General features: G+C 44.5%; 1 protein-coding gene across 1 annotated transcript; it reads right to left on the reverse strand.

The window, feature by feature from the left end:
• Positions 1-27,904, reverse strand: Nudt13 (nudix hydrolase 13). Its single transcript, XM_006984814.4, has 9 exons — positions 27,756-27,904; positions 21,167-21,259; positions 15,814-15,956; positions 14,052-14,186; positions 12,320-12,426; positions 10,121-10,246; positions 9,006-9,117; positions 8,179-8,333; positions 1-3,725 (listed from the first exon to the last, which is right to left on the reverse strand). The coding sequence occupies exons 2-9, from the start codon at positions 21,247-21,249 to the stop codon at positions 3,522-3,524; spliced, it is 1,065 nt and encodes a 354-aa protein (XP_006984876.1). The 5' UTR covers positions 21,250-21,259; positions 27,756-27,904; the 3' UTR covers positions 1-3,521.

A 27,904-nucleotide genomic window follows, 5' to 3' on the forward strand; every position in this document is an offset into this window, starting at 1 on the left:
TTCTGATCAAGCTGCAAATTTTATTCTCCTCAGCAAGGCTTATATAGCATGGGAAGGGGAGGGGGCAGGAAGGAGGGAAGGAGTGCATGATGTGCCGTACATACAGGTGAAGGGGGACGTGCAAGTCGTGAGACTAAGTGGTCAGGGCCCATTGTTCTGTTGCTATGCTACCTGACCTACCTGACCTGTTCTCTATCTTTGGGGACATCTGGTTTAGGGTCTGTGGCTTTTTCTCTGGCCTAGCTAGTACTTTTCCATGGTTCATGTTTGGTCCCTGACATCATTGATTCAAATTTAAGGTTATTTTTGTTAGAACATACTATACATGTTTCTACTCTTGTTTAAGCTATTGTACCTGTGTAGCTCATTTAACAATGTAATGTAAATTTCTAGTCCTTGAAAGTTATTAATACAGGTTGGTAGTTAGTTACCTATTATAATCAAACTTGAAGTCACATTAGATATGTTTTGAAGGTCAAACAGAGATATATTTTAGATAAACAGGTGGTCTTCAAACACTTCCGGAGATCTACAGAATATGGCATTTAAGATGTATTAATAATATAAGGCTTTTTATGACAATGAGATAAGTCTGCTCCTGGCAGCACCAATCTACTTGAGAGAAGATGAGAAACTCCATATGGAATTTGCTTTCTTTGTGGCAAAAGTTAGCCACTGGGCAAGAAACTACCCTTGCCTCAACTGCTGATAGTATGTTGCCCAAATTGGACCAGTAGGACACAAAAAAAAAAGTGACTGCTGAACTTTGCCAAGACAAGGCGGGACAGTCCTTTAAAATTCCTGCTTCACAGAAATGTCTGTCAGATATTCTAGGCCTGTAGGCTGAAGATGGATGCCCCAATGATACAGAGGAACATTGGGTGACTGTCCAGCTATTTCTGCCATTTCTTAGTTTTGGAAGTTGTTTGCTCTACATTTCCTGTTTACTAAGGTAATATTATGTCCTTCTTGGGTCTCTGATGGAGTTGAAGACTAGATATAGTTTTCTTGTTACCAAATTCAGAAAAGAAACTCACAAAAGAGGTGTAAGGTGTATAAAGTTGAGAGATATAAAAGGATAGTTTTGAGTTGGTAATACAAGTTAGGACAGAAAGTGAATAAGGTAGAAAGCTTTAGATTCACCAAGAAAGGATAGATAATGGAGTATTTCTCTGAATTTGTCAAATGCAAATGGACTGGACATTGTGAATCTAATTCTTTTTTCTCTTTCTTTCTTTCTTTCTTTCTTTCTTTCTTTCTTTCTTTCTTTCTTTCTTTCTTTCTTTCTTTCTTTTTTTAGTTTTTTTTGAGACAGGGTTTCTCTGTGTGGCTTTGGGCCTGTCCTGGATCTTGCTCTATAGACCAGGCTGGCCTCAAACTCACAGAGATACACCTGGCTCTGCCACCACCACCCAGCCGTGAATGTAATTCTTAACTGAATTGTTCTTATGGTATATAATTTTATTATGTTAGTTAAAACCTTCCCTTTTTATTTAGACAAAAAGGGGGAAATGTATGATATTTTGATTGCATTCTGACAATAAAGTTTGCTCTGAGTCAGAGGGTGGAGCTAGGCACTGGTTGACCAAATTAACCATAGAGGTTTTGGAGGACTGAGGACAGATAGATAGGAAGTAGTAAGATGGGGCTGAGAGAGAATCTTGGCCTTTTGGATGGAGGAACAGGAGAGATAGGAGGTCATTGGTGGCTTCTCTGATCATTCAAGTTCTTACCGAGATATCTTACTCCTGTTTTTTTTTTTTTTTGTTTTGTTTTTTTTGACAAAGAATACTTAGATAAACGCTTCACTAATGTGTGGGTAAGCTTAGGGCTGTTGGGGTCTTTTGTCTTCTAGTCTTCAGTCAGTGCAGGTATCTGAAGCTAGGATTGCCCCGGCCACTCTTTCCAACCGTCCCTCTGATGGTGTCTTCTGCACATTTCCCAGCTGTGCCACAGCCTGGGCCTCGAGACTTACACATCTTACCGTCACACCAAGAGCTTTCCCGTCCCCACCCATTTTCATTTTCTAAAATTTGAGCCATAGAACAGAAAAAAAAAATAAGTCTGAATAAAGGCATGAAAATTGATTTCCTCCAGGGTCTTCTTTCTTACAAGACACAGAGGACACAGGGGCCGGGGTACAGCTCAGTGACAGGCTTGCCTTGGTGTGAGAGTTCAGCCTCTAGCACCGTGGACGGGGCGTGTGTGACTCCAGCTTCAGGCCTGGTGTTTGCTTAGCCTCGACGTTCCCTTAGTTGAAGCAGCACTCTCTGGGTGTGCAGACCAGTACTGCTTTATGTTTAGTCTCTTCCCTGGTCACAAACTGAGCAAGTGAAAGAGCCAGAATGACAACTTAGTCTTTTGAATCATCTCCAGCCCCTCTGGAATTTAGCTACTTCAAAAACCACTGCCTCTGTAGAGTATGCTGAGGAAGACCTTTGCTCCCACTTTCCTCGGCCCTTCAGAGCTTAAAAACAAAAACAAAACCATAATTTTGGAGCTGAGGATGTGCCTCCATGGTACAGCAGTTGCCTGCCATGTATAAGGCCCTGGGTTCAAGCTCTAGCAACAACTACTAAACAGTCAACTTTAACTACCACATATAAGAAGATACCTATAGTGGCTGTCTTCCAGAAGACCCAAGTTTGAGTCCCAGCACCCACACGGCAGCTCACCACAGTCTGTAACTCCAGTTCCAGGGGATCCGACGCCCTCTTCTGGCCTCCACAGGAACTAGGCATGCATGCTGTGCAAAGACAGACATGCAGGCAAACACTTATAATAATAAAATTTAAAAAAGAATACACCTACACACAATTTCAAAAATATAATACTATGCTATTTTTCTTTGAGGACAGAAGCAACTCAAATGTGAGTTAGGTTTGTTTGTTTGTTTGTTTGTTTCAAAAATAAAAAATAAAAAAAAATTTAAAAAAAGGTTTGTTTGTTAGGTTTGTCACAAAAAAGGTTTGTTAGGTTGTATGAAATGATAAATGAAATGAAATGATAATGATAAGTATGAAATGAGATTTGTTAATAGTGTAGACACTAAGATAAATTACTCCAGGCACATTTGGCAGTTCCTGTAAATGCAGCATCCATGGGCCAGGTGCCAGAAGATGTTTGCTCCTACAGCCTTGGAGAAATGGCCTCCGTCCACACGAATCAGCACTTTCCCCTCGGCGTTTCGTGGTTAGCATCTCATCAATCAACTTTTTTCCTTAGAGTTTTTGTTTTGTTTTGTCAAAGAGACAGAGTCTCGATGTGTTTCCCACGTTGTCCTGGGAGAAAGTGATGCTCTTGCCTCAGCCTCCAAAGTAGCTAGGACAAGCTGCTCTATCCGGTAACACTGACATTTTTGGTGGTCCGGTACTGGGAACCTCTTTTGGCGACAGGAACTTCCCAGAGCGCCTCTGCCTTAGGAGACTGCCCTGGAGCTGGCTTTGCCACCTCCTCTTGTGGCAGATCTCTGGCATGCCCTTCAGCAACGCCGGGGAGGGGTCTAGACAGCTTGATTGGAGCTAAGCAGCCAGGGAAGAACAGGTCTGTGTTTCCACCCAGCTCTTAATCATGTGGTGGGCAATGGCTAACTTGGGCGGCAGCATCAATGGGACAGTGTCACTCTGCTGCTGCTGACTAAAGAAGCCCTTTCTCTTGAGGGCTGTGGCCACCTCGTCAAGACTGAACCAGGCAGCTGCTTCTAGCTCTCTCCGGTTCACCTGGATCTGAAAGACAAGAGGCGCGGGGGTAAGGGGGTGGGGGGAGGAGAATTAGGAACTGTAAAATCTAAAATACTAGGCCAAATGTGAAACAATGCATACAAAACTATGTTTCCTTAAATGGTAACACCTGGTATTGATGGGTTAGGTTAAAATCAGTTCTAGATATTGTTTGGAAACACAATAGAGAATTAAATATATTTTTAAATAGTTCTTTTAAAAAAAGATAAATTTAAAAAATCCTATTTGTACAAGACTAATAGCATTTGTTAAGCCTGTTTTTCAGTTCCCAGTGTACATACACATAAAATTCTAAAGTATAGATACTAAAATACTAAGTGGTAAGTTATAATTAATTGTGTCTGCATCAGTTGTATAACTCTTTCAATTAAAAAGCAGCTACAGGCCAGGCAGTGGTGGTGCACACCTTTAATCCCAGCACTCGGGAGGCAGAGGCAGGCGGATCTCTGTGAGTTCGAGCCCAGCCTGGGCTACAGAGTGAGATCCAGGAAAGGCGAAAAGCTACACAGAGAAACCCTGTCTCGAAAAACAAAACAAACAAAAAACAACCAAACAAACACAAAAAGCAGCTACAGGCTCAGAGAGACGCTCAGCAGGTAAAGGCATTTGCTGTCAAGCCTGACGACCTGAGCTTGGTCCCTCGGACTGAGAGGACAGACTCCCACATCCTGTCTCTGATTTCCACATATGTTCACACACAAATACATTAGTACAAATGTTACTCTCTCTCCAGGATAAAGGTCAATGATGACTAAAAGCAAGAAGTGAAGTAAACAGACCGACTGTCCCAGGAAGTGGAAGCGGATTAGAGAGCCCATAAAAATCAGAGGACACAATTGGCAAACTGGTGGGCGGGGCTTTCGGTGACATCCCTCTGTCAGACATGCTGCAGACAAGCGAGGTGGATTTGGGTAAGACACCCTAGTCCCTTTCAACCAGAAGTCCCTATGGTTTTATGCCATTAGTCCCCAACATCCTGAATTCCTTGAGCAGTAAAATCAATCCCCAAATCGTTAAGTGAGGTGTGTGTATGCTGTCTCTATATAAAATACTGCTAAAAACTGAAGGTGAAAAATCACAACATAAATGGTGTTGGCACACTGGATACACATGCAAAAGAATGAAAGTGAACCCTTTATTTCAAAAAACAACACAAAATGAATTAAAAATTAAATGTACAAGTAGGCCTCACATAAACCTCTTAGAAGATACTACGTTTCATGATACTGGACTGGGCACTGGCTTTTTTAGATGTGACATTAAAAGCAAAGGTGGGAAAATCTAAAGTAGACAGGATGAGGTCAGAATAAAAAGCTTCTATATTGCTGGGTAGTGGTGGCACATTCCTTTAATCCCAGTGCTTGGGAGGCAGACAGAGGAGGATCTCTGTGAGTTCGAGGAGGATTTCTGTGAGTTCAAGGCCACCCTGGCCAACAGGACTAGTTCTAGGACAGTCAGGGTTACACAGAGAAACCCTATCTTAGAAGAGGGGGAAAAAGCTTCTATATAGCAAAGGAAACACAAAATGAAAATGTACCTATGGGATGTGAGAGAATGTCTGTAGAACAAATATAAGGAATTAATATCTAAAATGTGTAGGGATCCCTTGCAGCTCAACAGCACAGATAGACTGTGTTGGAGCTCGGTGGTAGTGTGCACCTTTGAGGTCCAGTGTTCAATCCCTAGCACTGAAAAAAAAAAGGCAAAACATCTGAATAGATGGTTCTTAAAAGAAGAAATACACATGGCCAACAAATATGTGAAAAAGTACAGTGTCACTAATCAGAGAAATGCAGAGCAAAGCATATGAGAGACCACTGCATACCTCCTAAGATGGTTGTGGTGGTTTGAATGAGAATGGCCCACATAGGGTCATATGTTTGAATGCTTGGTCCCCAGCTGGTGGAACTGTTTGGGAAGGATTAGGTGGTGTGTCCTTGTTGGAGGAAGTGTGACCCTGGGGAGTGGGCTTTGAGGTCTCAGAAGCTCATGTCATTCCTGGTTAACTCTCTCTGCCTCCTGCTTGTGGATCAGATGTAATCCCTCAGGTACTTCTCCGGCACCATGCCTGCCTGCTTGCTGCTGTACTTCCTCCCTTGATGGTCATGGACTGACTCTCTGTTAAGCAGAACCCCAACTGAATGCTTCATTTTATAAGTTGCCTTGGTGTCTCTTCACAGCAATAGAAAAGTATCTAGGTCAGATGGCTACTATCAGAAAACCAAAGAAGCCTGGCATGATGACACACACCTGTAATCCCAGCACTTGGCAGGTAAAACAGGAAGACCCTGAGTTTGAGGGGAGCCAGAGTGATACAATAAGTTGAAGGCCAGCCTGGGCTACGTATAGTAAGACCCTGCCTCAAAAATGAACAAATAGACAACAGATGTTGGCAAGGATATGGAAATGGAGGACCATTATAAACTACTGGCAGAAAGGTAAACTGGTGCAACCACTATAGAAAACTGGAAATTCTACAAAAAATTAAAAAGGTGGCTCTGGCCTTTAATCCCAGCATTGGGGAGGCAGAGACAGGTGGTTCTCTGGGAGTTTGAGGCCTGCCTGGTCTACATAGTGAATTCTAGGCCAGCCAGGGCTACACAGTGAAATCCTATCTCAAAATAAAAATTTAAAAATTAGAACTAGAAGCCAGGCGGTGGTGGTGCATGCCTTTAATCCCAGTGCTGTGGGACGGTCTGTATGTCAAATTGCTCTGATTGGTCAATAAATAAAACACTGATTGGCCAGTGGCCAGGCAGGAAGTAGGTGGGACAAGGAAAGAGGAGAATTCTGGGAAGTGGAAGGCTGATGCGGAGAGACACTGCAGCCGCCGCCATGACCAGCAGCATGTGAAGACGCCGGTAAGCCACCAGCCACGTGGCAAGGTATAGATGTATGGAAATGGATTAATTTAAGCTATAAGAACAGTTAGCAAGAAGCCTGCCACGGCCATACAGTTTGTATGCAATATAAGTCTCTGTGTTTACTTGGTCAGGTCTGAGCGGCTGTGGGACTGGCGGGTGACAAAGATTTGTCCTGACTGTGGGCAAGGCAGGAAAACTCTAGCTACATCCCAGCACTTGGGAGGCAGAGGCAGGCAGATCTCTGTGAGTTCGAGGCCAGCCTGGTCTACAAAGTGAGTTCCAGGAAAAGGCACAAAACTACACAGAGAAACCCTGTCTCAAAAAACCAAATAAATAAATAAATAAATAAAATAAAAATAAAATAAAAATTAGAACTATCATTTGATCCAGCAATCCCACTTCTGAGCATATATCCAAGTGGATGGAAATCTGGATCTCAGAGGGACATTCCTATTGTTACTGTGACATGCTTCACAACATCCACGATATAAAAGCCATCTAAATGTCTGTCAATGAAGAAATGCATATTGTGAAGTAGTATTGAGGGGTTTTGTTTGATTTTTTTTTTTGGGGGGGGGTCTAATGTAATCCTAGGTTGCCTCCAACTTGCTATGTCAACCAGAGCTGACCTTGAACTCCCGGATCTTTCTTCCTCTGCTTCCCAAGTACCAAGGGAACAGGCACCTGTCACCCTGGCTGGCATTACTGAATTGATAAAACGAGGGAAATCCCACATTTATAGTAAGTTGATGGGCCTGGAAGACATGCTAAGTGGAATAAGCCTGATGCAGATTCCACATGCTCTCAGCTGCATGGAGACTGGAAAACAGTCGACCAGTGGAAGCCCAGAGTTGAGTGCTTGTCCCAAGGCCTGGAAGCGGGAAATGGGAGGCAGTGGCCAAAGGATATGAAGTCTCACTTACACAGAACAAGTCCTGGTGGTCTGTACAGCACCTACAGTTAGCAACATTCTGTTGAATACGTTAAAGTAAGGCTTACGTTAACTGCTCTTAGCACAGAGGAAACGGGGGCGGGTGGGGGGGGGCACGACAGAAGATGATGGGTAAGCTTATGACACAGACAGTAATGTCTGATGGATAGTTCCCAATACACGCTTCTCTCCAAAGCCAGCCAGTCAGAAGCATCAGATGTCTACAGACATCCATAGACATGTCTTTAAAAACAAAACAGGCTCTCATGTAGTCTAGGCTGGCCGCAAACTTCTAATGCTCCTGCCTCCACCTCCCAAGTGTTGGGATTAGAAGCAAGGACTACCAGTTTGGGTTTACATAGTGCTGAGGACTGAACCCGTGACTTTGTGTACCTCTGGCTTACTCTACCACCTGAGCCCCACCCCCTGTAGACTCTGTGTGTTAATTATAAGTCAACAAAGCGCCTAAGGCAAGTTGTTCCGTACCTGAGATATATGCAAGGGAGAATGATTGTTTCCATTCTCAAGGGCAAATTCCTTCAGGATACTGAGTATCTCATATATCACCATATAACCTAGTATTCCTTAAGACAAGTGCTCAGAAAGTACTCGCTGGCCGGTGATGGGAAAGTTAAGAATTTACCTCCGTCTGCCCTGGTTTCACGGTTGCATGACACGCAATCATGAGTGAGCTGTTGGGAAAGGGCCAGTGCTGGGACGCGGAGTACCGCAGGTTCTCCACTTCCAGGCCCACCTCTTCTGCAACTTCCCGCTGGACGGCCTCTTCCACACTTTCACCTGAAAGCACTCAGATTAATCCCCGACAGCCCTGGAGCAGGAAAACTGTGTGTTACCTATCTGCATCGTGAGAGCCCGTGTGCGAGAGCCGTCTCAACGCGGCGCTCCTGCGAGTGTCTCAAGTCTCGGTTCCCAGCACTAGGGCTCGGACCCCGAGTAGAGCCCGTCCAGTGGGCTGGTTACAGTGCGGGCGAGTGTGGCGATGGGAGGGGTCACTGCTGCCCTCGGCCTGTGCCACTGCCACTTTTCACCATCTGTAGACTTGACCCAGTGAACTCACAGAGATTACGGTATGAGGAACTGTAAGCAAGCATGGGATTCTCGTTAGCAGCGGTGTGCTGGAAACTCAGGGAAAAGTACACTCATGTCTGTAACTCGTTAATCAGAAAATAAGACGGGCCGACGGCCGGGCAGACAAATGGGTAGGTGCGTATGTGGGGAGAGTGGAATCAAAGCTTACAGAACTGAGGCAGTGGGGGAGGGGGACTCGCTGTCTAATTCTTCCAGCTAATGCTGCATGCTCGAAATTTTGCCTCCGTTTACGTAGGAAATGAAGCATGATTCCGGGACAGTTTCCTTGACATGAGGATGACTGTGACTCAGCAGGATGGCAACAGGACAAATGTGTCGCATCCTCCCCTGTCGCCTGCACCTCCTCCCTACCCTCCTTACCTATATCACAGAAGCCTGCCAGGGCAGAGTACAACCCTTTGGGGAAGGAGCTCTGGCGGGCGAGGAGGCACCGGGCCCCGTCCGTCACCAGCGTGATCACCACAGGGGCCATCTAGGAGAGGAGAAGGGAAACTGAGATGCTGGCATTATGGGGCCTAGAAGGCAAAAGGAAGAGGCAGTTATGGAAACCTGAACACAGAGGCTTCCTTCCCCGTGACAGGGTGGGAACAACCTCTTGGACGACTGTCCTTAATTTTCTTTTTCTTCTTTTCTTTCTTTCTTTCTTTCTTTCTTTCTTTCTTTCTTTCTTTCTTTCTTTCTTTCTTTCTCTCTCTCTCTCTCTCTCTCTCTCTCTCTCTCTCTCTCTCTCTCCCTCCCTCCCTCCCTCCCTCCCTCCCTCCCTCCCTCCCTCCCTCCCTCCCTCCCTTCCTTCTTTTTTTTGGTTTTTCAAGACAGGGTTTCTCTGTAGTTTTGGCGTCTGTCCTGGATCTCGCTCTGTAGACCAGGCTGGCCTCAAACTCACAGAGATCCGCCTGCCTTGCCTCCTGAGTTTCTCTTCTCATTTTACATAGCAAATTCTAGGGTAGCCAAGGCTACATAGAGACATAGAGAGGCCCCCTTTTCAAAAAACAAAGAGAAATATTTTTGAGATTAATTAATTAATTTTATTTTTTCTGAGACAGGGTCTCTCTACATAGCACTGGCTATCCTGGAACTCACTTTGGAGACCAGGTTGGCCTCAAACTCACAAAGATCTGCCCACTTCTGCCTCCCAAGTGCTGACCACGATGCCTGGCTGTTTATTTTTATTTTATCCGTATGAATGTTTTGCCTGTCTGTATGTTCGTGTACCACAGGCATGCCTGGTGCCCAAAGAAGCCAGAAGAGGGCATTGGATCCCCTGGAACTGGAGTCACAGAGGTTTGTGGGCTGCCATGTGGTGCTGGGAATTGAACCCAGCTCTTCTGGAAGAGCAGCCAGTGCTCTTAACTGCCAAGCCGTCTGTCTCTCCAGCTCCTTCCTTTGATTTCTGTGAAAGTTTCTCAGGTAACCCAGGCTGCCTTCGCCTCCCAAGAAATGGAATGACGAGTATGCCGCACCCCACTGCGCCCCACCTGTGGATAGTAGATGATCTTATTGGAAGGGCACACTCGCTTGCTACCGGCCATGTTCTTCTTAGTAGGCTGCCCGCTTCTGCTGCAGAACTGATGGCTGTCGTGCCAGCGGAGAAGAGCCTGAGCCTAGAGATACAAAGCAGGGTCCGGCTTAGAGAGAGGTGGCCAGACCAATTCGTGGGGGCGTCTTTTCCCAGCTCACTTATTTCAAGCAAGTTGTTTAATTGTATTACTAATAGTGTGTGGGGCAGGACGGGGTGGTGGTACATGTGCCTTGGGACATGGGTGGGTCACAGGAGAATGTGGTGGGGGTGGTTCTCCCCTCCCACCTTTACAGGGGGCATCCCAGGCCACCAGGCTTGTATGGCCGGTGCCTTTAGCTGCTGGGCCATGTCACCGGTGCTAGCTCACCTACTTCCTGTGCCTTTAAACTGTGAAATAAGGAAGCGACCTAAGGATATTTTCCTAGCACCAAAGATCTAAAAGGAAGTATATTTTATGTACTTTTAATTTTTTTTTTATTCTTTGCAGAGCTGGCAATCTACAGCTTCACACTCACTAGGAAGTAATCTTCCATTGAGCTGGGTCTCTAGCCTAAATGGTATTTTGAAATGCAGTATGGATTGCTTAAAACATAAAAATATTCAGCAATATAATACACATCTGTAAAATGTGACCTAGCTTCAAAAGAAAACATTTCAATTTCCATTATAGTTAAACATTTCTTTCATACCTATTCTTCCTCAATGAAGTTGTGATTTTGTTTTTGAACAATTGTGTGTGTGTGTGTGTGTGTGTGTGTGTGTGTGTGTGTCAAGGTCAGAGGACAACCTGGGGAACTGGTTCTTGTCTTCCACCTTGAAGAGGGTCTCACTGGCGCTGCTGTGCAGGGTACTCCAGACCAGTGGCCCCTGAGCCCTTCTCCTGCCTCTGCCCGAGATCTTGCCTTAGGAGGACTGGGATTCCAGCGGCACACCGCAGCATCTGGCTCTTACATGGGTTCCCAGGACGGAACTCGGGTCAGGCTTGCTCAGCAAGCGTTTCCACCCACTGTTTCCCCAACTCAAGTTGTGATTTTCTTTTTCCACCTAAAAAAGGCTTATGGGTTTCTCTTTGATTTAGAGCAGACAGGTGTATAGATGCCTGTAATCCCAGCCCTGGGGAAATGGAGACCAAAGGATCAAGCATTCAAGGCCATCCTCGGGTGTATAGTAAGCTGAAGGCCAGCCTCAGATCCTGTCTTTAAAACAACAAAACAAAGCATTAAAGGCTGGTATGATGATGAGTGTTGTCAACTTGACAGCAAATGTTGTCAACTTGATGGAAACAAGTCTCTGGGCATGTCTGGGAAAGATTATCTAGTTAGGTTCACGGAGGTGAGAAGACCCACCCAATTATGTCTAGCACCATTTCATGGGCTGGGGTCCTGGAGAATAAAAAGGAGAAGCCAAGCTGATCCTTCCTCACTCTTTGCCTCCTGACTGTGGATATAATGTGACCACCAACCTCAAGCCGCCCTGACTTCCCCACCATGATGGACCACATCCTCACACTTGAGCGGTACTAAACCCTTTCTCACTGGACTTCCTTTTGTCTGGGTTTGTTATCACAGCAGCAGGAAAAGTAATCAGTACATCTAACATGTAGGCCACTCTGAGTTCAATCCTAGTACCACATAAACCAGGCATGCCAGGGCATGCTTATAATCATGGTAATTCAGAAATAGATGCAGAAAGATCACAAGTTCAAGGTCATCTTCAGCTACATAGTGAGTTCAAGATCAGCCTGGGGTAGATAAGACCCTGTTTCAAAAAAAAAAAATAATAATTAAAAAACCAACAATAGGGACTGGAGAGATGGCTCAGAGGTTAAGAGCACAGCTTGCTCTTCCAAAGGTCCTGAGTTCAATTCCCAGCAACCACGTGGTGGCTCACAACCATCTGTAATGAGATCTGGCGCCCTCTTCTGGCCTGCAGGGATATGTGCAGACAAAACACTGTGTACATGATAAATAAATCTTAAAAAAAAAAAAAAAACCAACAATAAAAATTAACAAGAAATCTAAAGCTGTGAGAACAAGTTATTAAAGCAATGTAAAATTATTCATGTAAAAAAAAACCATGATGTATAGGTACATGTGTATCTGCCCGTACACACAGCCCTATTACACTTCCTACAGAACTGAGAAACCAGAACTACCGTGAACAGCAAGGAGGAATCCATCAAGTTCAGCTGAAAAACAGCCTGCCTCAGTGCGATGAAAGAACCTCTGAGCTCTGCCTCCATTTCAGATTTTGGCAAGGGGGCTAGAAAATTAGAGAAGAGAATGCGATTACACAGATGTCCAGCTTTGCCTCTGCCAAGTCCATCCTGCCAGAGCTCTGCGTCCCAAACTTGCCTACGAGACTCATCTAGGGATCTGGGAAATGACACAGGTTCCCAAGCTTCTACTTGGAGAGAGAGACAGAAAGAGAGAGAGACAGAGAGAGACAGAGAATGCATGCTCATGTACAAGGTGTGTGATGCCATGGGATAGCTGCTCTGGGTTCCCAAATCTGAACTTTGGAAGATTAAAAAAAAAAATTAAACAGGTACCAAGTGATTCTTAGGTTAGTTTGGGAAATAGTAGGGCACAGTATTTCTCAAGATCCTCTTTGGAGCGGTCAGGATCAGCAACACCAATCCTTGGAAAACATAAACTGCAGTGTCCAAGCTCATCCCGCCACCATTAACTTACACCCCAGACACTGAGGAGAGAAGGAAAGCAAGGCAGGATCCAAACCAACTCTGCAGTGGAAGACCCAGAACTACTCCATGGAGATCCAAACCAACTCTGCAGTGGAGGACCCAGAACTACTCCATGGAGATCCAAACCAACTCTGCAGTGGAGGACCCAGAACTACTCCATGGAGATCCAAACCAACTCTGCAGTGGAGGACCCAGAACTACTCCATGGAGATCCAAACCAACTCTGCAGTGGAGGACCCAGAACTACTCCATGGAGATCCAAACCAACTCTACAGTGGAGGACCCAGAACTACTCCATGGAGATCCAAACCAACTCTGCAGTGGAGGACCCAGAACTACTCCATGGAAACATCCTTAGAAAAAATGATACCACGATTTTGTTTTTGAGACAGAAAGTCGTGTAGCCAGGCTGGCCTCATACTCTGTAGACAGGATGATCTTTAATTCCTCAAGTACTGAGATTACTAGCACATACCACCATGCCAAGCTTTTGCTCTGTTTTCCCCCTGAAAAAACCCCTCACTCTGTAGGCTAAGCTGGCCTAGAACTCAAATTCTTTGGCCTCAGCCTCCCCCACGTACTGGGATTCCATGCTGCCATACTCAGTTTTGAAGACATGAATTTTAAAATACTTATTAAATGGTTAAGATATAAAGTGCATACATGTGTGGGGAATGATATCATAGGCAAGTGTGTTCCCACCACTTGGACAAACATCATTACAATCCCCTTGATTTTCAGCCAGCTGAGGTAGTGCATGCCTGTTATCCCAGCACATGGGAGGCTGAGGCAGAAGCCCTGAATCTGAGGTCCGTCTGGGCTATATAGCAAGTTCCAGGCTATCTAAAGCCTCATAGCGCGTGCTTCCTTTTTCTCTTTTCAGTGACAATAGTGGGTTTTTTTGTTTCCAAGACAGGGTTTCTCTGTGTAGCTTTGTGCTGGAACTTGCTTTGTAGACCAGGCTGGCCTCAAACTCACAGAGATCCACCTGCCTCTGCCTCCCGAGTGCTGGGATTAAAGGCGTGCGTCACCACTGCCTGGCCTTAGTGTTTTTATATCCTTATTTAAAGTGAAAAACTGATAATGTTTTTGTATGTGTAAAATTTTCTTTGAAATGGTATCATGCAAAACCCTAAAGGCTGAGAGCAGCAGGGGGATACCTATTAGGAAAAGGGGTACGCACCGTGGATGGAGGATGTGCTCTTCAGACCCAGATCCAAAGCAAACCACGCTTCATGCTGGTTGGAGCATCCAATCAACACTGAGTCTTCTATTCTTTGTGAGTCCTGTCTAAACTTACCCAGCAGCCCTTCCAACTCTAAATAACAAAAGAGAAGAGGGAGAGAAAAAAGTGAGACATGGATTTTAGTCCCCTCAACACAGCCAGGTGAGACCCACCGGAAGTAATTCTGCTTAGAGTCCACAGTTGCTACCTCAGGATCGGCTGGGGTCTGTTAAAGAATGTCCCTTACATACCAAAATGTGGGTCTGCTCAAATCTCTTATATAAAATAAGGTGGTATTTGTCAATACTTTAAATAGCTCTTGGTACTATAACAATAACAATGCAACTATGTACATAACTGTTTTATGCTGTTATTTAAGGAATAAGGACAATGAACATCTGACCATGTTTAGTATATCATAGATTTTATTTAGTGGTATTTACTCTCAACTAATGGCTGCAGGATTTTCTTCCCCTGCTACTGGGACTCAATCTAGGATCCTCATTGTGGAGGTCTGAGTAAAAATGGCCCTTGTAGGCGCCTATGTTTGATCCTTGGTCCCAGTTGGTGGAATTCTGTTTGGGAAGGATGAGGAGGTGTGGCCTTGTTGCAGCAGGTGTGTTACTGCATGGGAGGGTGTAGGGCAGGGCTCTGAGGTTTCCAAAGCCCATGCTGTCTCCAGTGTGTTCTCTGCCCCCTGGTTTCAAGATGAAAGCTCCCAGCTACTGCTCCGGTGCCATGCTTCCCTGCCATGATGCTCCCATCTGTCTGAAACGGTAAAGCCCGGAATACACTCTTTCTTCTGCAAATTGCCTTGGTTGTGCTGTTTCATCACAGGAACAGAAAAGTAACTAAGACACTCATGTATGTTGGTCAAGTACTCTACCACTGAGTCTTGTCCCCTGCAGGCAGAGTCTTAAAAAATATTTTCAAGCCTGGGAGGGGGGTGGCGGTGGTGGCGCACGCCTTTAATCCCAGCACTGGGGAGGCAGAGGCAGCAGATGTCTGTGAGTTTGAGGCCAGCCTGGGCTACAGAAAAGGCTCCAAAGCTACACAGAGAAACCCTGTCTCAAAAAACCAAAAACAACAAAAAAAATTTTCAATCCACACTTGAATCTCAAAAATAAAATCCCCCAATCCAGCAGTATATAGATTTGTAGTTGCATGTACTAAAAGGGGTCTCAAAATTAATTTCATTCAGTTTTGACCTAGTCAAAATCAAATTAGGATGCAAATCTTGATCTATGTAAATTGGAATTCCCTGAGGCTGGAAATCACTAGCCCAAGGCAAGGCTAGAAAACCTTCTCTGTAAAGAGATACCAAGTATTTTAGAGTTTATAATACAGTCTGCGACGACTACTCAATTGCCATTGCAGCATAAAGGCAGCTGAACACAGTGTGTGAAAGAATGAGTGTGGCTATGTTACAATTTCACTTTTTAAAATGGGCAGTGGCCCATCCCATTTGGACAGCAGCTTCATGGACCGCTGTTGAAGGCACTCATGGTTCCTGTCACCACCAAGAACATCTAACTAGCAATTCAAGTTCATACAATGAGTTATTAGTTAGTAGAAATGGTATGTAAGCTTGAGTCTCAAGAGCTGTTTGGAAAATCAGAACTCATTTAAAATGCAAGGGTATTTTTGGAGCTTCAGTGTGACCTGGATTTCACTTAGTGGTCCAAGCCTCATCTACTACATTGGTGAACTTTGACCTTACCTGCTCGGCTAAGCCGAGGGACCAGATATCGATGTCCCGATGCCTGCCGCAGCAAAGGAGCCAGATCATGAAAGAGGTAAAACACTCCGGTCTGCTGAGCCTTCCTGCAGGCCTCATCATCCTCCTTCAGTTCAAATAAGTATCTGCATTTGGGAAATGAGCCATCGAGAGACCAGACTTAGGCTAGTGAGATGACCAAGCGGTTGGACAACCTGAGTTCAATCTCCAGAACCCTCGTGGTGGAAGGCGAGAACCAACTCCCTCACGTTATCCTCTGACCTCCACACATGTGCCATGACACAGACCAGCAAAGAAGTTCAGTAAACGAGCAAACACAAATAAACCGCACTTGGTTGTCTGTCATTCATTTGGGGGAATTCTTAACTCTCCTGCACTGTATGTATGTATGTACATATGTATGTATTACAGAATTGGAGCCTGAACCCAAGTTCATGGACATGCTGGGCCAGCTCTCCAACCCTGAGCTATATGCTCAATTCTCTTCTCACCTTTTATCACTATTTGCCCTGGCTGGTCTTGAACTCACTCTAGTCTAGGAAGGCCATGAATACAATCCTCCTGCCTCAGCTTCTAGAGTAGCTGTGATTACAGGTCAGTGCCATCATGCTCCACTCGTCTCTTTCCATCCCAGTTTGCTCCAGTGTTGAGGTGGCCACAGGCAGGTGTGCACTCTGGTCTGCATCCTGCTGCTCCCGTCCATCTTTCTGTGTGCTGCTGCACCGCTGTTCATTGTCTGTGTCTGGAAAGACGGGTTTCTTCAAGGGCAGGGCCTGCTGTTCTTGGCTTTTCAGCTCAGTAACTGGATATGGAATGGCTTAGTCCAATCCGTATTTATTGACTTGAACTTCAAGGGCAATAAAACTTACTGAATTAAACCTTAAGGAACTTTGCCAGCTTTACACGGAGGCAAGAATTTGCAGGCCGTGGACTGACTGGAAGAGGAGGACAGACCCGCAGATGGAGCAGGCTGATTTATTGTGCAGACAGCAAACCCTGCACCTTTAGCAGTTCTCATCAATCCAGGGAAGACGGGGCACACACGTGACAAGCAGGCACCCTTGTTTCTGACATGAACGCCTTTGGCTCCTTAAGTGTACCAGAGGGACCACAGGTAAAGCCCATGCTTGACCTAACTCATGGTGATAATATTTTCACTAGCCAAAATAAAAATGTGGACTGAGAAAACTTAGTGATGGTCCACGCCTTAAATCCCAGTACTCAGGAGGCAGAAGTGGTGGATCTCCGTGAGTTCTAGAGCAATGAGGGCTAGGTAGAGACCCTGTCTTAAAAAACAAGAGAGAGAGAGAGAGAGAGAGAGAGAGAGAGAGAGAGAGAGAGAGAGAGAGAGAGAGAGAGAGAGAGAGAGAGAGAGAGAAAGGAAAACTTACTGGTTTCTCAAAAAGAGACAATAATAAAGCAAGTTCTAGGCTTTTCTAGTACCTTCATTTAGGGTGCCTGGAGTCTGTCCACAAGCTTTACAAATTGAACTGGAGTCCTTAAGATTCAGTGGTGGGGGGCTGGAGAGATGGCTCAGAGGTTAAGAGCACTGACTGCTCTTCCAGAGGTCCTGAGTTCAATTCCCAGCAACCACATGGTGGCTCACAACCATCTGTAATGAGATCTGGCGCCCTCTTCTGTATACATAATAAATAAATAAATCTTTAAAAAAAAAAAAAAAAAAAAAAAAAAAAGATTCAGTGGTGGGGCTGGAGAGATGGCTCAGAGGTTAAGAGCACTGGCTTGAGGTCCTGAGTTCAATTCCCAGCAACCACATGGTGGCTCACAGCCATCTATAATGAGATCTGGTGCCCTCTTCTGGTGTGCAGGCAGAACACGGTATACATAATAAATAAATCAAAATCTTACAAAAGGAAAAAAAAAAGATTCAGTGGTGGACTAAATGAGCATCCTCTTGGGGGCTTAATTATTAACCATTTTTGCCTGTTAAAACCCTAAAACCAAACTAGGGGTGTACCTCGCTCGGTGTTAGAGTGCCTGTTTGGCATGTGAAAGGCCCTGGGTTTGATCCCCATACAGAAGAACAAAAAAATTAAGCCCTAAAACAGACTCTCAAGTATATGCCATGTTTTGACAAGTAAGTGGGAGATGTTCTACAGGTGTTTTCTGTAAGATATGGGACATCTGTCAAAGCGACAGGCAGCATCGGCCCATCATGAAAACACAGCAGAAGAACTAACACCACAGAAGCCATGGTAGGAGCCTCACCCACGGGCAGGTGAGGAGTTACGAAGAGAAACCTGACCTTCAAGACTTGTGCTGTTTTTAAACTTGGTAAAGAGTCGCATATGTCAAAGGAGAGAGACGTGCCCCTCCAAAGTGACCAAATGCAAACAATAGAAACACCGCCGCTTTCTAAGAGAGTAGGACAAAGAGCGACAGCCTTTGCTTTGCCCCCCCCCCCCATCCTTAAAAGCACAACACTGATGTGAAGGTCTTCAGTCAATGACTTCAATAGACCTGGTGAGATCCAAAAGTAGTCATTTTAACCTTTATCTGATTTTTTTCTTTTTCTTTCTTTTTTTTTTGTTTTTTGTTTTTTTGTTTTTCAAAACAGGGTTTCTCTGTGTAGTTTTAGTGCCTGTCCTGGATCTCGCTCCTTTGACCAGGCTGACCTCAAACTCACAGAGATCTGCCTGGCTCTTATCTGATTTTTCTCAAAGGATTAAAAAAAAAAGTTGTTCTTTAAAAAAATAAGAAAATATATATATATATATATATATATATTGGTTTTTCAAGACAGGGTTTCTTTGTGTAGCCTCCATTGTCCCAGAACTAGCTCTATACACCAGGCTGCCTTGAACTCAGAGATCCACCGAACAGGAAGGCGGAGGGAGATACTGCCAGCCACCACCATGACAAGCAGCATGTGAAGATGCCACGTGGCAAGGTATAGATTTATAGAAATGGGTTAATTTAAGATGTAAGAACTAGGGCCGGGCGGTGGTGGCGCACGCCTTTAATCCCAGCACTCGGGAGGCAGAGCCAGGCGGATCTCTGTGAGTTCGAGGCCAGCCTGGGCTACCAAGTGAGTTCCAGGAAAGGCGCAAAGCTACACAGAGAAACCCTGTCTCGAGAAACCAAAAAAAAAAAAAAAGATGTAAGAACTAGATAGCTAGAAGCCTGAGCCATTAGGCCAAACAGTTTAAATAATATAAGTGTCTGTGTTTATTTTATAAGTGGGCTGTCGGACTGCTGGGGCTTGGAGGACCCGGAGAGAAAACTCTCCAGCTATACTCACACACTCACTCTTAACCTCTGCCCAACTCTTACACCACCATTACTTCACATCGCTTGCTCTCTTCCCTTAGCTAAACTCTGCACAATATATGTTACATTTTCAGGGTCCACCCATACTCATAACACAAGGTAAGTTAGGTAGTTTCTTTTAGGCTAGTCATGTCACATTGACCCATGCACGTAGCTCTAGGTTGAGGAGGATCCCTGACAGTAAACAGTTGGCAGAACCTTGAGTCATCAGGATACCAGTGCAGAAAGAGAGCTAATGCAGAGAGCTATGTCTCAGTGTAAACAGCCTGGCCTTGATTTAGCAATAAACAACACCTGGGAATCAGTCTTTGTGTATTTTCTGCAGGGCAGTTTAGTCTGTTTCAAAGTCTAAAATTAGCTGTCTTTGAGACTGAGAATACTGTTACTTTCCTGTGTCAGAAAAGAAGAATATTCTGTTATTATTTCTGATTATCAGAATTATATAGCTTAAACAGAAATCATCTTCCTGACCATTCACAGCTATATGTGTGCTAAATAAGTGTAAAACACACTACCAAAGGGCTGTGGAAAGAACTCCACAGCTGTTCTGATTAGGGAGGCATAACAGTGGCACCCAAGAAAGTTATGGACAACCAATCATTTACAGTCAATAACCCCATGGCTTTGCCAAGTGGGGTCCTCCAACAGGGCATCATGAGTCTGGTGGGTCAACTTGTTAAACACCAGTTGTCACTGCTGTACATCCCCACGGTCCCCTGCACTGGGCTCCAGCCTCCCCCCCCCCTTCTCCTTGTTCTACCTTCCACTGAAGTGTATCTCTTTTGAGAGAAGTAGGGTCTTGGAGTTATCCTTGCTGTTTCAGAAAACAAAAATATACTATTCAATATAGTTTAACCATGTTTGTTATACTAAACAGGTCTCCTTTAACATCTTCCTGTTCATTCATCCAACAGTATATCAGTGCCTGTTATGTGGGAAGCACTGTTTCATGAAACAAGACACCACAGAGCAAAGTCAAGTCTTAGCTGGGTGTGGTGGTTCAGCACTTGGGAGGCTAGAGCAGGAGAGCAAGCGGTCAGAGGATCCTGGACTATACAGTAAGATGGTTATAGTAACCAACAGGGGGTGATGAAGATGACCAGCCAGTAAAGTGCTTTCTATGCCAACATGAAGACCCAAGTTTGGATCTAACACCCCAAAAGCTGGGCAGAGCTCTATAATTCCAGCGCCAGGGAGGGAGGGACAAGAGGATCCCTGGGGCTTGCTGGCTAGCCAATCAGTGATCTCTAGGTTCAGTGAGAGACCCCACCTCAAAAAATAAGGCGGTGGACTAAAGAGATGGCTCTGTAGTTAAGAGCACTGGCTGCTCTTCCAGAAGACCTGAGTTCAATTCACAGCACTCACGTGGCAGTTAACAACCATCTACACAGTTCCAGAAGATCTGACACTCTCTTCTGGCTTCTGTGGACACTGCAGACACATGGTACACAAACATATGCAGGCCAAATATCCATATACATAAAGCTTTAAAAAAATAGTAAGGTATTAGGGTGATTAAGGAAGATATCTGGTCAACTTCTGTCTACATATGCATATACACACACCCATGTACATTCACCTTTCTCCACATGTGTAGTTATATGATTCAAACAAAACAGTAACAATAACAAAAAAGACCTCTTCCTCCTCCTCCTCTTCTTCTTCCTTCTTTTTTTTCTTCCTCCTCTTCCTCCTTGAGAGACTTTCATGTAACTGGGGCTGACCTCAAATTCTCTACGTAGAGGAGGATCTTGAATTCCTGGTCCTCCTGCCTCCACCATTCACATGCTGGGATTTCAGGTGTGCATTACCACTCTTGGCCAAAAGGACAATGTCTTATTTGAGTAGAACTTATAGTCAAGAGTATGAAACATTTTCAATGTTGGAAATTTATTATTAAATGGCTTTCAACTGTAAATAATTTACAGTGGACATTATTATGTGTAATTTTTATCTCACACATTTAATTCTTAATATGGGATTTTTAAGAGTTTAGAGTTTAGTATTTAATAGGCCCCAAATACTCAGGTTGGTCAGAACTCACCGCGTCTTGGTGACATACGTTGACAGCAGCCTACAGCACCAAAAAGATTTCCTCCTGCAAACTGCTCCGCAATACAGAGACATTGTTGGGCCCCTAGAGAAAAACGGAGGTTTGTTTGCTTTGATTTTAGGGTCACAGTTTGCACTTTAAAGTAATAAATCAACAAAGGAGTTATAGCTTAAGCCAGGACAGAATCACTTTGCAATATCAGGGAAAAAACAAACAAACCAACAACTACCACCACAACCCAAAACTCATGTGAACGGGCTTTGACACTGTTGTTTCGTTTGTCCGTCTGTTGTTTTTTGTTTTTTAAGATAGGGCCTCACTATGTAGCCTCGGCTGGCCTCAGACTCCCAGAGATCTGCCTGAGTGCTGGGATTTTAGATGTGCACCACCATCCCAGGCCTTCACTGCACTTTATCATTAACTAGCCATGGGATCTCAAACTCCCATTGCTTATTTTCTTTTTCTTTTTCTTTTCTTTTTTTTTTTTTTGGTTTTTCGAGACAGGGTTTCTCTGTGTAGCTTTGCACCTTTCCTGGAACTCACTTGGTAGCCCAGGCTGGCCTCGAACTCACAGAGATCCATCTGGCTCTGTCTCCCGAGTGCTGGGATTAAAGGCGTGCGCCACCACCTCCCAGCCCATTGCTTATTTTCTAATACACAAAATTGAAACCTGTTCTGCTCAGCTAGTGAGTTGTGCGGATCTCCTAATTAACATAAATGATGTGTTTCCTCCTTTGTACTGTGGAACTGTTGCTGGGAGGTGGCTGCAAGTCAACCATCTCTCTCCCCTTCCTTGTTCCTAGGTGGGGCCATGCTTGGGTCTTAATAATATGGTGTCAGTGGAAGTGAAGTGCGTCCCTTCTCGGATGAAGCATTAGCAGTGAATGTGGCTTCTCCATCCTCACTTCCCTTTGCTTGGAAGACCCCAATGGCAAAGGCAGTCAGTAGATAGAGTAGCTTGGATCCTTGATTCACACACGGGGAAAAGCTCCCCACCAACCAAAACTCCTCTGCACTGGACTGTTTGTAAGAAATGAACTTTGACCGTATTGGGTAGGGGTAGAGTGGGGTCATGATAGAACACTTTCATAGCATGTGCAAGGCCCTGGGTTCAATCCCTAGAACTGTGGGTAGTATCAGAAAAGAATTCTTAAAAAGAAAGGCAGCTGGGCTGGAGAGATGGCTCAGAGGTAAGAGCACTGACTGCTCTTCCAGAGGTCCTAAGTTCAATTCCCAGCAACCACATGGTGGCTCACAACCATCTGTAATGAGATCTGGTGTGAAGGTACACATGCAGGCAGAACACTGTATACATAATAAATAAATAAATAAATCTTTAAAAAAGAAAAAGAAAAACAGCTTTGACATATTAAGAAGCTAAAAGTTTTTAATTTTTTAGCTTTAATTCTTGAGACTGAGTGCAGGGTCTGGCACATTAAGCCATGTGCTGTGGGATGTTCTGTATGTCCTGTGGGAGCCCGTTCTCGGGTTCCTAATGGCTTTACCCAACAGGTCCACATAGAGGATGATTAGGACCACGGGCCTAAGTACAGGTGTTTGAGATGGTCTACACTTGGCTGTGCTGGGAGATGGTCTGTAGGTCAAGTTGCTCTGATTGGTCAATAAATAAAACCTGATTGGCCATGGCTAGGCACAAAGTATAGGCAGGACTAACAAAAAATAAAAATAAAAAAACAAAAAGACAAAAGGAGTCACTGCCTGCAACAGCCACCAAGACAAAAAAATATAAAGTAAGCCACGAGCCACGTGACAAGGTATAAATTTATAAAAATAGACTAATTTAAGATATAAAAACAGTTAACAAAAAGTCTGCCACGGCCATACAATTTATAAACAAAATAAGTGTCTGTGTTTACTTGGTTGGGTCTGAGCGGCTGTGGGACTGGCGGGTGAGAGAGATTTGTCCTGACTGTGGGCAAGGCAGGAAAACTCGAGCTACAGCCGTGTGCTCTACCACCGAGCTATACCCCGTCTCCTGACCACTGAAATTTATTACGGTCATTAGCATTATCCTAACAGAATAAATGACAATTCTGAGATATCTCCAGACTCCTGAATCCAGGTTTCTCATCCATGAAAAACAACATGCTAGGCTGGTGAGGTGGCTCAGCCGGTAAAGGTGCATGCCTGCCACCAAGCCTGACGACCTGCGTTCGGTCCCCAGGACTCACAGGGTGGGAGGAGAGAGCCGATCCCACAAGCTCTCCTCTGACCTCCACGGATGCACCAGGACATCCACACGAAATAAATAAATTTAAGACGGAGTAAAAAAAAAATTTGCCTGGTAGTAGTGGCGCATGCCTTTAATCCCAGCACTCGGGAGGCAGAGCCAGGCGGATCTCTGTGAGTTCGAGGCCAGCCTGGGCTACCAAGTGAGTTCCAGGAAAAGGCGCAAAGCTACACAGAGAAACCCTGTCTCGGAAAACCAAAAAAAAAAAAAAAAGAAAAAATCCAATATCTCGGGCTGGGTGTGGTGGCGCACACCTTTAATCCCAGCACTGGGGAGGCAGAGGCAGGCAGATCTCTGTGAGTTGGAGGTCAACCTGGTCTACAGAGTGAGTTCCAGGACAGCCAGGACTGTTACATAGAGAAATCCTATCTCTAAAAACCAAAAAGAAAAACAAACAAACAAACAAACAAAAAACCCAACATCTCTTAGAGAATGAAGTAGGAGAAAATCCTGTAGATTAAGAAAACTTAAAATCAGGGCCACTAGGAAGATATGTCAACAGACAGCTATGCAAATTCACAGGAATCCAAGGTAGTCTCTATTTTTGTGGTATATGCTGTGTCTTAAACACCCACTTTCAGAACTGTGCTTGATTGCTTGCTTCTGCACTCTTGGGGATTGAAGCCAGAGCCTCACACATCTGACTGCTACTGTCCACATCCTAGACAAGCACTGAACCCCTGAGCTACATCCCCAGCCCAAAGTTTCCCTTTAAATTGTGTATCAGTATGTATTGTCTTCCCTGTGCAAGGCACCTTTCATATTAGCAGTAAAAATGTCAAGAAATTCCACCAAGAAAGTAAGACCATACAGTTAAATAATCAACCACCTTCTAACTGTCCCCGGGGAAGCAAACTTTGACGTTAGCCTGCCGAGAAACATTTAGAGTTCAGACCTGCTTCTTGATTGCACAATTATGAGTCACTTGATGACTAACCCTTGAATAGTTCTGGTTGTGATCTATGACCCTGGCGAGGGTAAATTATATTTAGCACACGAGAGTCAACAAAATATTAGGTACTGATGTTACTCAAGGTCGCTTAAGAAACATGAAACATACAGTATGAATCACCTTCACAGAAGGCAGTATGTACTCTGTGGGTTAAAAAGCACTCTGAGATGGTGTTAAAGGTGCAATTTCAATGATGTGTTTAAGGACAACTTTACCAGCTCACATATAATTCAGAAATGTATATTGCTCCAATATTTTAAAGTTAATTTAAGAGTAACTATTAATGTGTTAAATAAACTTTCTTTTATCTAAAAATTCTACATCTAAGAATCTATCCTAGGAAGGAAAGAACATGTTTAAGAATGTTAGTCAAAGGTCTAGGGGCTGGAGAGGGCACAGCATTTCAAGGTGCCAGCTGCTCTTCCAGAGGATCTGTTCAGTTCCCAGCACCCACATGGCAGCTCACGAGTGTAACTCCACTCCCATGGAATCCAATGCCCTCTTCTGGCCTCCACTGGCACCAGGCACACACGTGCTATAGAGACATACAGCTGTTTATGAATGAACATAAAGTAAATAAATACTTCTTTTAAAATTATGATCATGGGACCCAGCAAGATGGCTCAGCCACTGAAAGCACTCAATGTACAGGCCTGGTGAGCTGCCTTTGATTCCTGGAACCCACGGTGGAAGGAGGAGGAGAAGACTGACTCCCCAGAGTGGTCCACTGGCCTCCACATGCAGACTGTGGCAGGTTTGCATGTGCAGACACACACACACACACACACACACACACACACACACACATCATACACACACAATAACAGTAAAATAAAAAGTTTAAATTGCAATCTGGTCTGGGGATACAGCTCTGTTGTAGACTACTTAACTAGTAGGCATGAGGCCCGAGGTTTGATGTCAGCAATCCCCCAAATTATGATTAAAGAGAATAATAAGTAGCTTCTAAATAGAGGATGATGTGTATAGTAACAGGAAAGAGTAGTCATAATATTTTACTAAGTGAGAAATACCCAGAAGGCAATGGGGAGATGCTGGCCGAAGGGTATGTAGGACATACTTGGATAGGATATGTAAATTCTGCAAATCTGTGGCACTGATGGTCACCATATACACTTGAAAACCTGTAAGAGATCTTAAATGCCCTCATCACAGTGAGCAACTATAAATATGTGAGGTGATAGATATATTAGCTTGATTTATTTAATAGGATATGCAGATATTGAAATATTGCATACTATAAATATGTATTTTTATCAATTTATGATGATGACTTTCTAAGGGGAGTCTGGCCTGGGATTCACAATATAGCCTAGGCTGGCTCCGAACCAGAGGCAACCATCCTCTGGCAGCCCCACAAGTACTGAGATAACACACAGAAGCACCACATCGAGTTTTATTTGCTATTATATCTTCAGCTAGACAAGCAGAAAAGACAAGTAATATTTGGTTGGTCACCATTACCTCATTCGTGTACCATGAAAAGAACAGATAAACAGTCCAGTATACATAAATTACATTTTTGCTTTTTTTTTTTTTTTTTTTAATTATTTTGAGATTGGGTCTTAGCTTAGGCAGACCAGGAAATCACTATATAACCCAGGCTGACCTTGAACTCATGGCAATCCTCCTGCCTCTGACTCCTCGGTGCTGTGATTACAAATGTATAACGCTTTACTCATTTGGAGTTACGTGGACTTGTTACTGTTGTTTGTTTTGAGAGGGTCTTACACAACCCGGGCTGGCCTCGAATTCACTGATCTTCCTGCTCCCCACTGCTGGATGTTAGGATTATAGTTAGGTATTTATATTTTTCAAATGACTAGAAGTATACAGACCAAGCTATAGACAGTGGCTAGCTTAGGAGAACGAGAAGATGAAGGTTGAGAAGGGTACATGCAATTATTGCACTTGTGTGTGTGTGTGTGTGTGGGCACACACACGCCCCAGGACAGAGGTACAGACTGGAGGACACCCTCCGGTGTTGGTCTTCAGCCTCCACCTTATTTTCAGACAGGCTGTTTCTGTTGTTCGTCCCTGTGACACCAGGCTAGTTAGCCTGTGAGCTTCCAGGACGCCTCCTCTGCTTCTCCTTTCACTGTAGGGGTGCTTGGGTGACAGGTGCGTGTTTCTGCACCCAGCTTCACATGGGTCTTGGGGACTCAAACTCAGCAAGCACTTTACCCACTGAGCCATCCTCCCAGCCCTGACGTAAATTTATTTATTTTTACCGATTTTTAAATTTCATTCAGTTACTTATTCTTGAGGTAAGGTCTCTCACTCTGTAGCCAGGCTGGCCTCGCTGGCAGCGACCACTCTGCTTCAGCAGGAGGGATTATAGGCACTGAGACACAATGCCCAGCCTCCTTTAAGAATTGAAGCACATGCACTTATGCTTTTTAAGAAATAAGAATGTATAACAAAACAGTGGTTCCTGGGACTGATAACTGGAGATTATTTCTAGGCTACTGGAATTCCTCTGGTAAGGTTCATGGATCCTGGGAACTGCAAGAACTACTTCTTTGCGGCTGTAGCTACTCCCTACTCTGTGTGGCCCACTGTATGACTGCCTAGTGTCCTGCCCAATTTCTGTTACTAAATCAATTTTAGCCAGCTGCAGATTATCATGGCCTGAATATTCAGGAATTTGTCACGGAGCGCTGCGCCCCTCGTGTGTGTGTGTGTGTGTGTGTGTGTGTGTGTGTGTGTGTATACAAAGAATTAAGAGATGAGATGAAAGTAGCACTGTTTTAACCTAAAACTAACAAATGCCAAGGCAGGATCCATATGAACTAACAGGTACGTAGGTACACACACACACACACACACACACACACACACACACACACACACACACACACACACTTCTCATCTTGCTCCTCTTTCCAGAAGGAATGACTTATAAGGCATAAAGCGTGACAAAGCGTTCATCCTGAATCTTCACGGGTGCCCTCACCCTGCAGAGGCATCGCTGCCTGTCTTTGGGAGCGTCCTGAGAACATCCATTTCACTGTGGACTTCGACGAGGCTGGGAAGGATGCGAAGACACCGTGATGCAGACTTTATGGTCTTGTTATATGAAAAGCTTTATGGTTTACTTCTAAAAGATCCCACCACCACTTCAAAAATTAAGAGAAAAGGTGAGAAAAGGGAACGTTCCACGTTTAATTAGCTCTCCAAAAAACGTTTCAGAAAATAAATCAGAGGTACTCAATGTTGAATGCAAAATGGTCCGGTTTCTCGAGATTAGAAACACTTAAACTCAAACTCGGTAGCCGAGAACGTCTGCTAAGTTTTGATTATGGCTCCTCACTACATCCTGGCTGCACTTAGAACAGGTTTCGTTTTGCTGTACTCACTCGGAAGTCTTTTCGGGGTGCCTCCTATGCCCCAACAGTCTGCAAACACCAGGAAACGCCAAATGTCCAAGTTCAAATGGTTTCTCCTTTCCCTTCCCAGTGGGACTGATGCTTCTGCCACTCCTCCCAGAATCCTCCTAAAGATGAAC

This window comes from Peromyscus maniculatus, chromosome 9 (assembly GCF_049852395.1).
Source record: "Peromyscus maniculatus bairdii isolate BWxNUB_F1_BW_parent chromosome 9, HU_Pman_BW_mat_3.1, whole genome shotgun sequence".
Classification (NCBI taxonomy): Eukaryota; Metazoa; Chordata; class Mammalia; order Rodentia; family Cricetidae; genus Peromyscus; species Peromyscus maniculatus.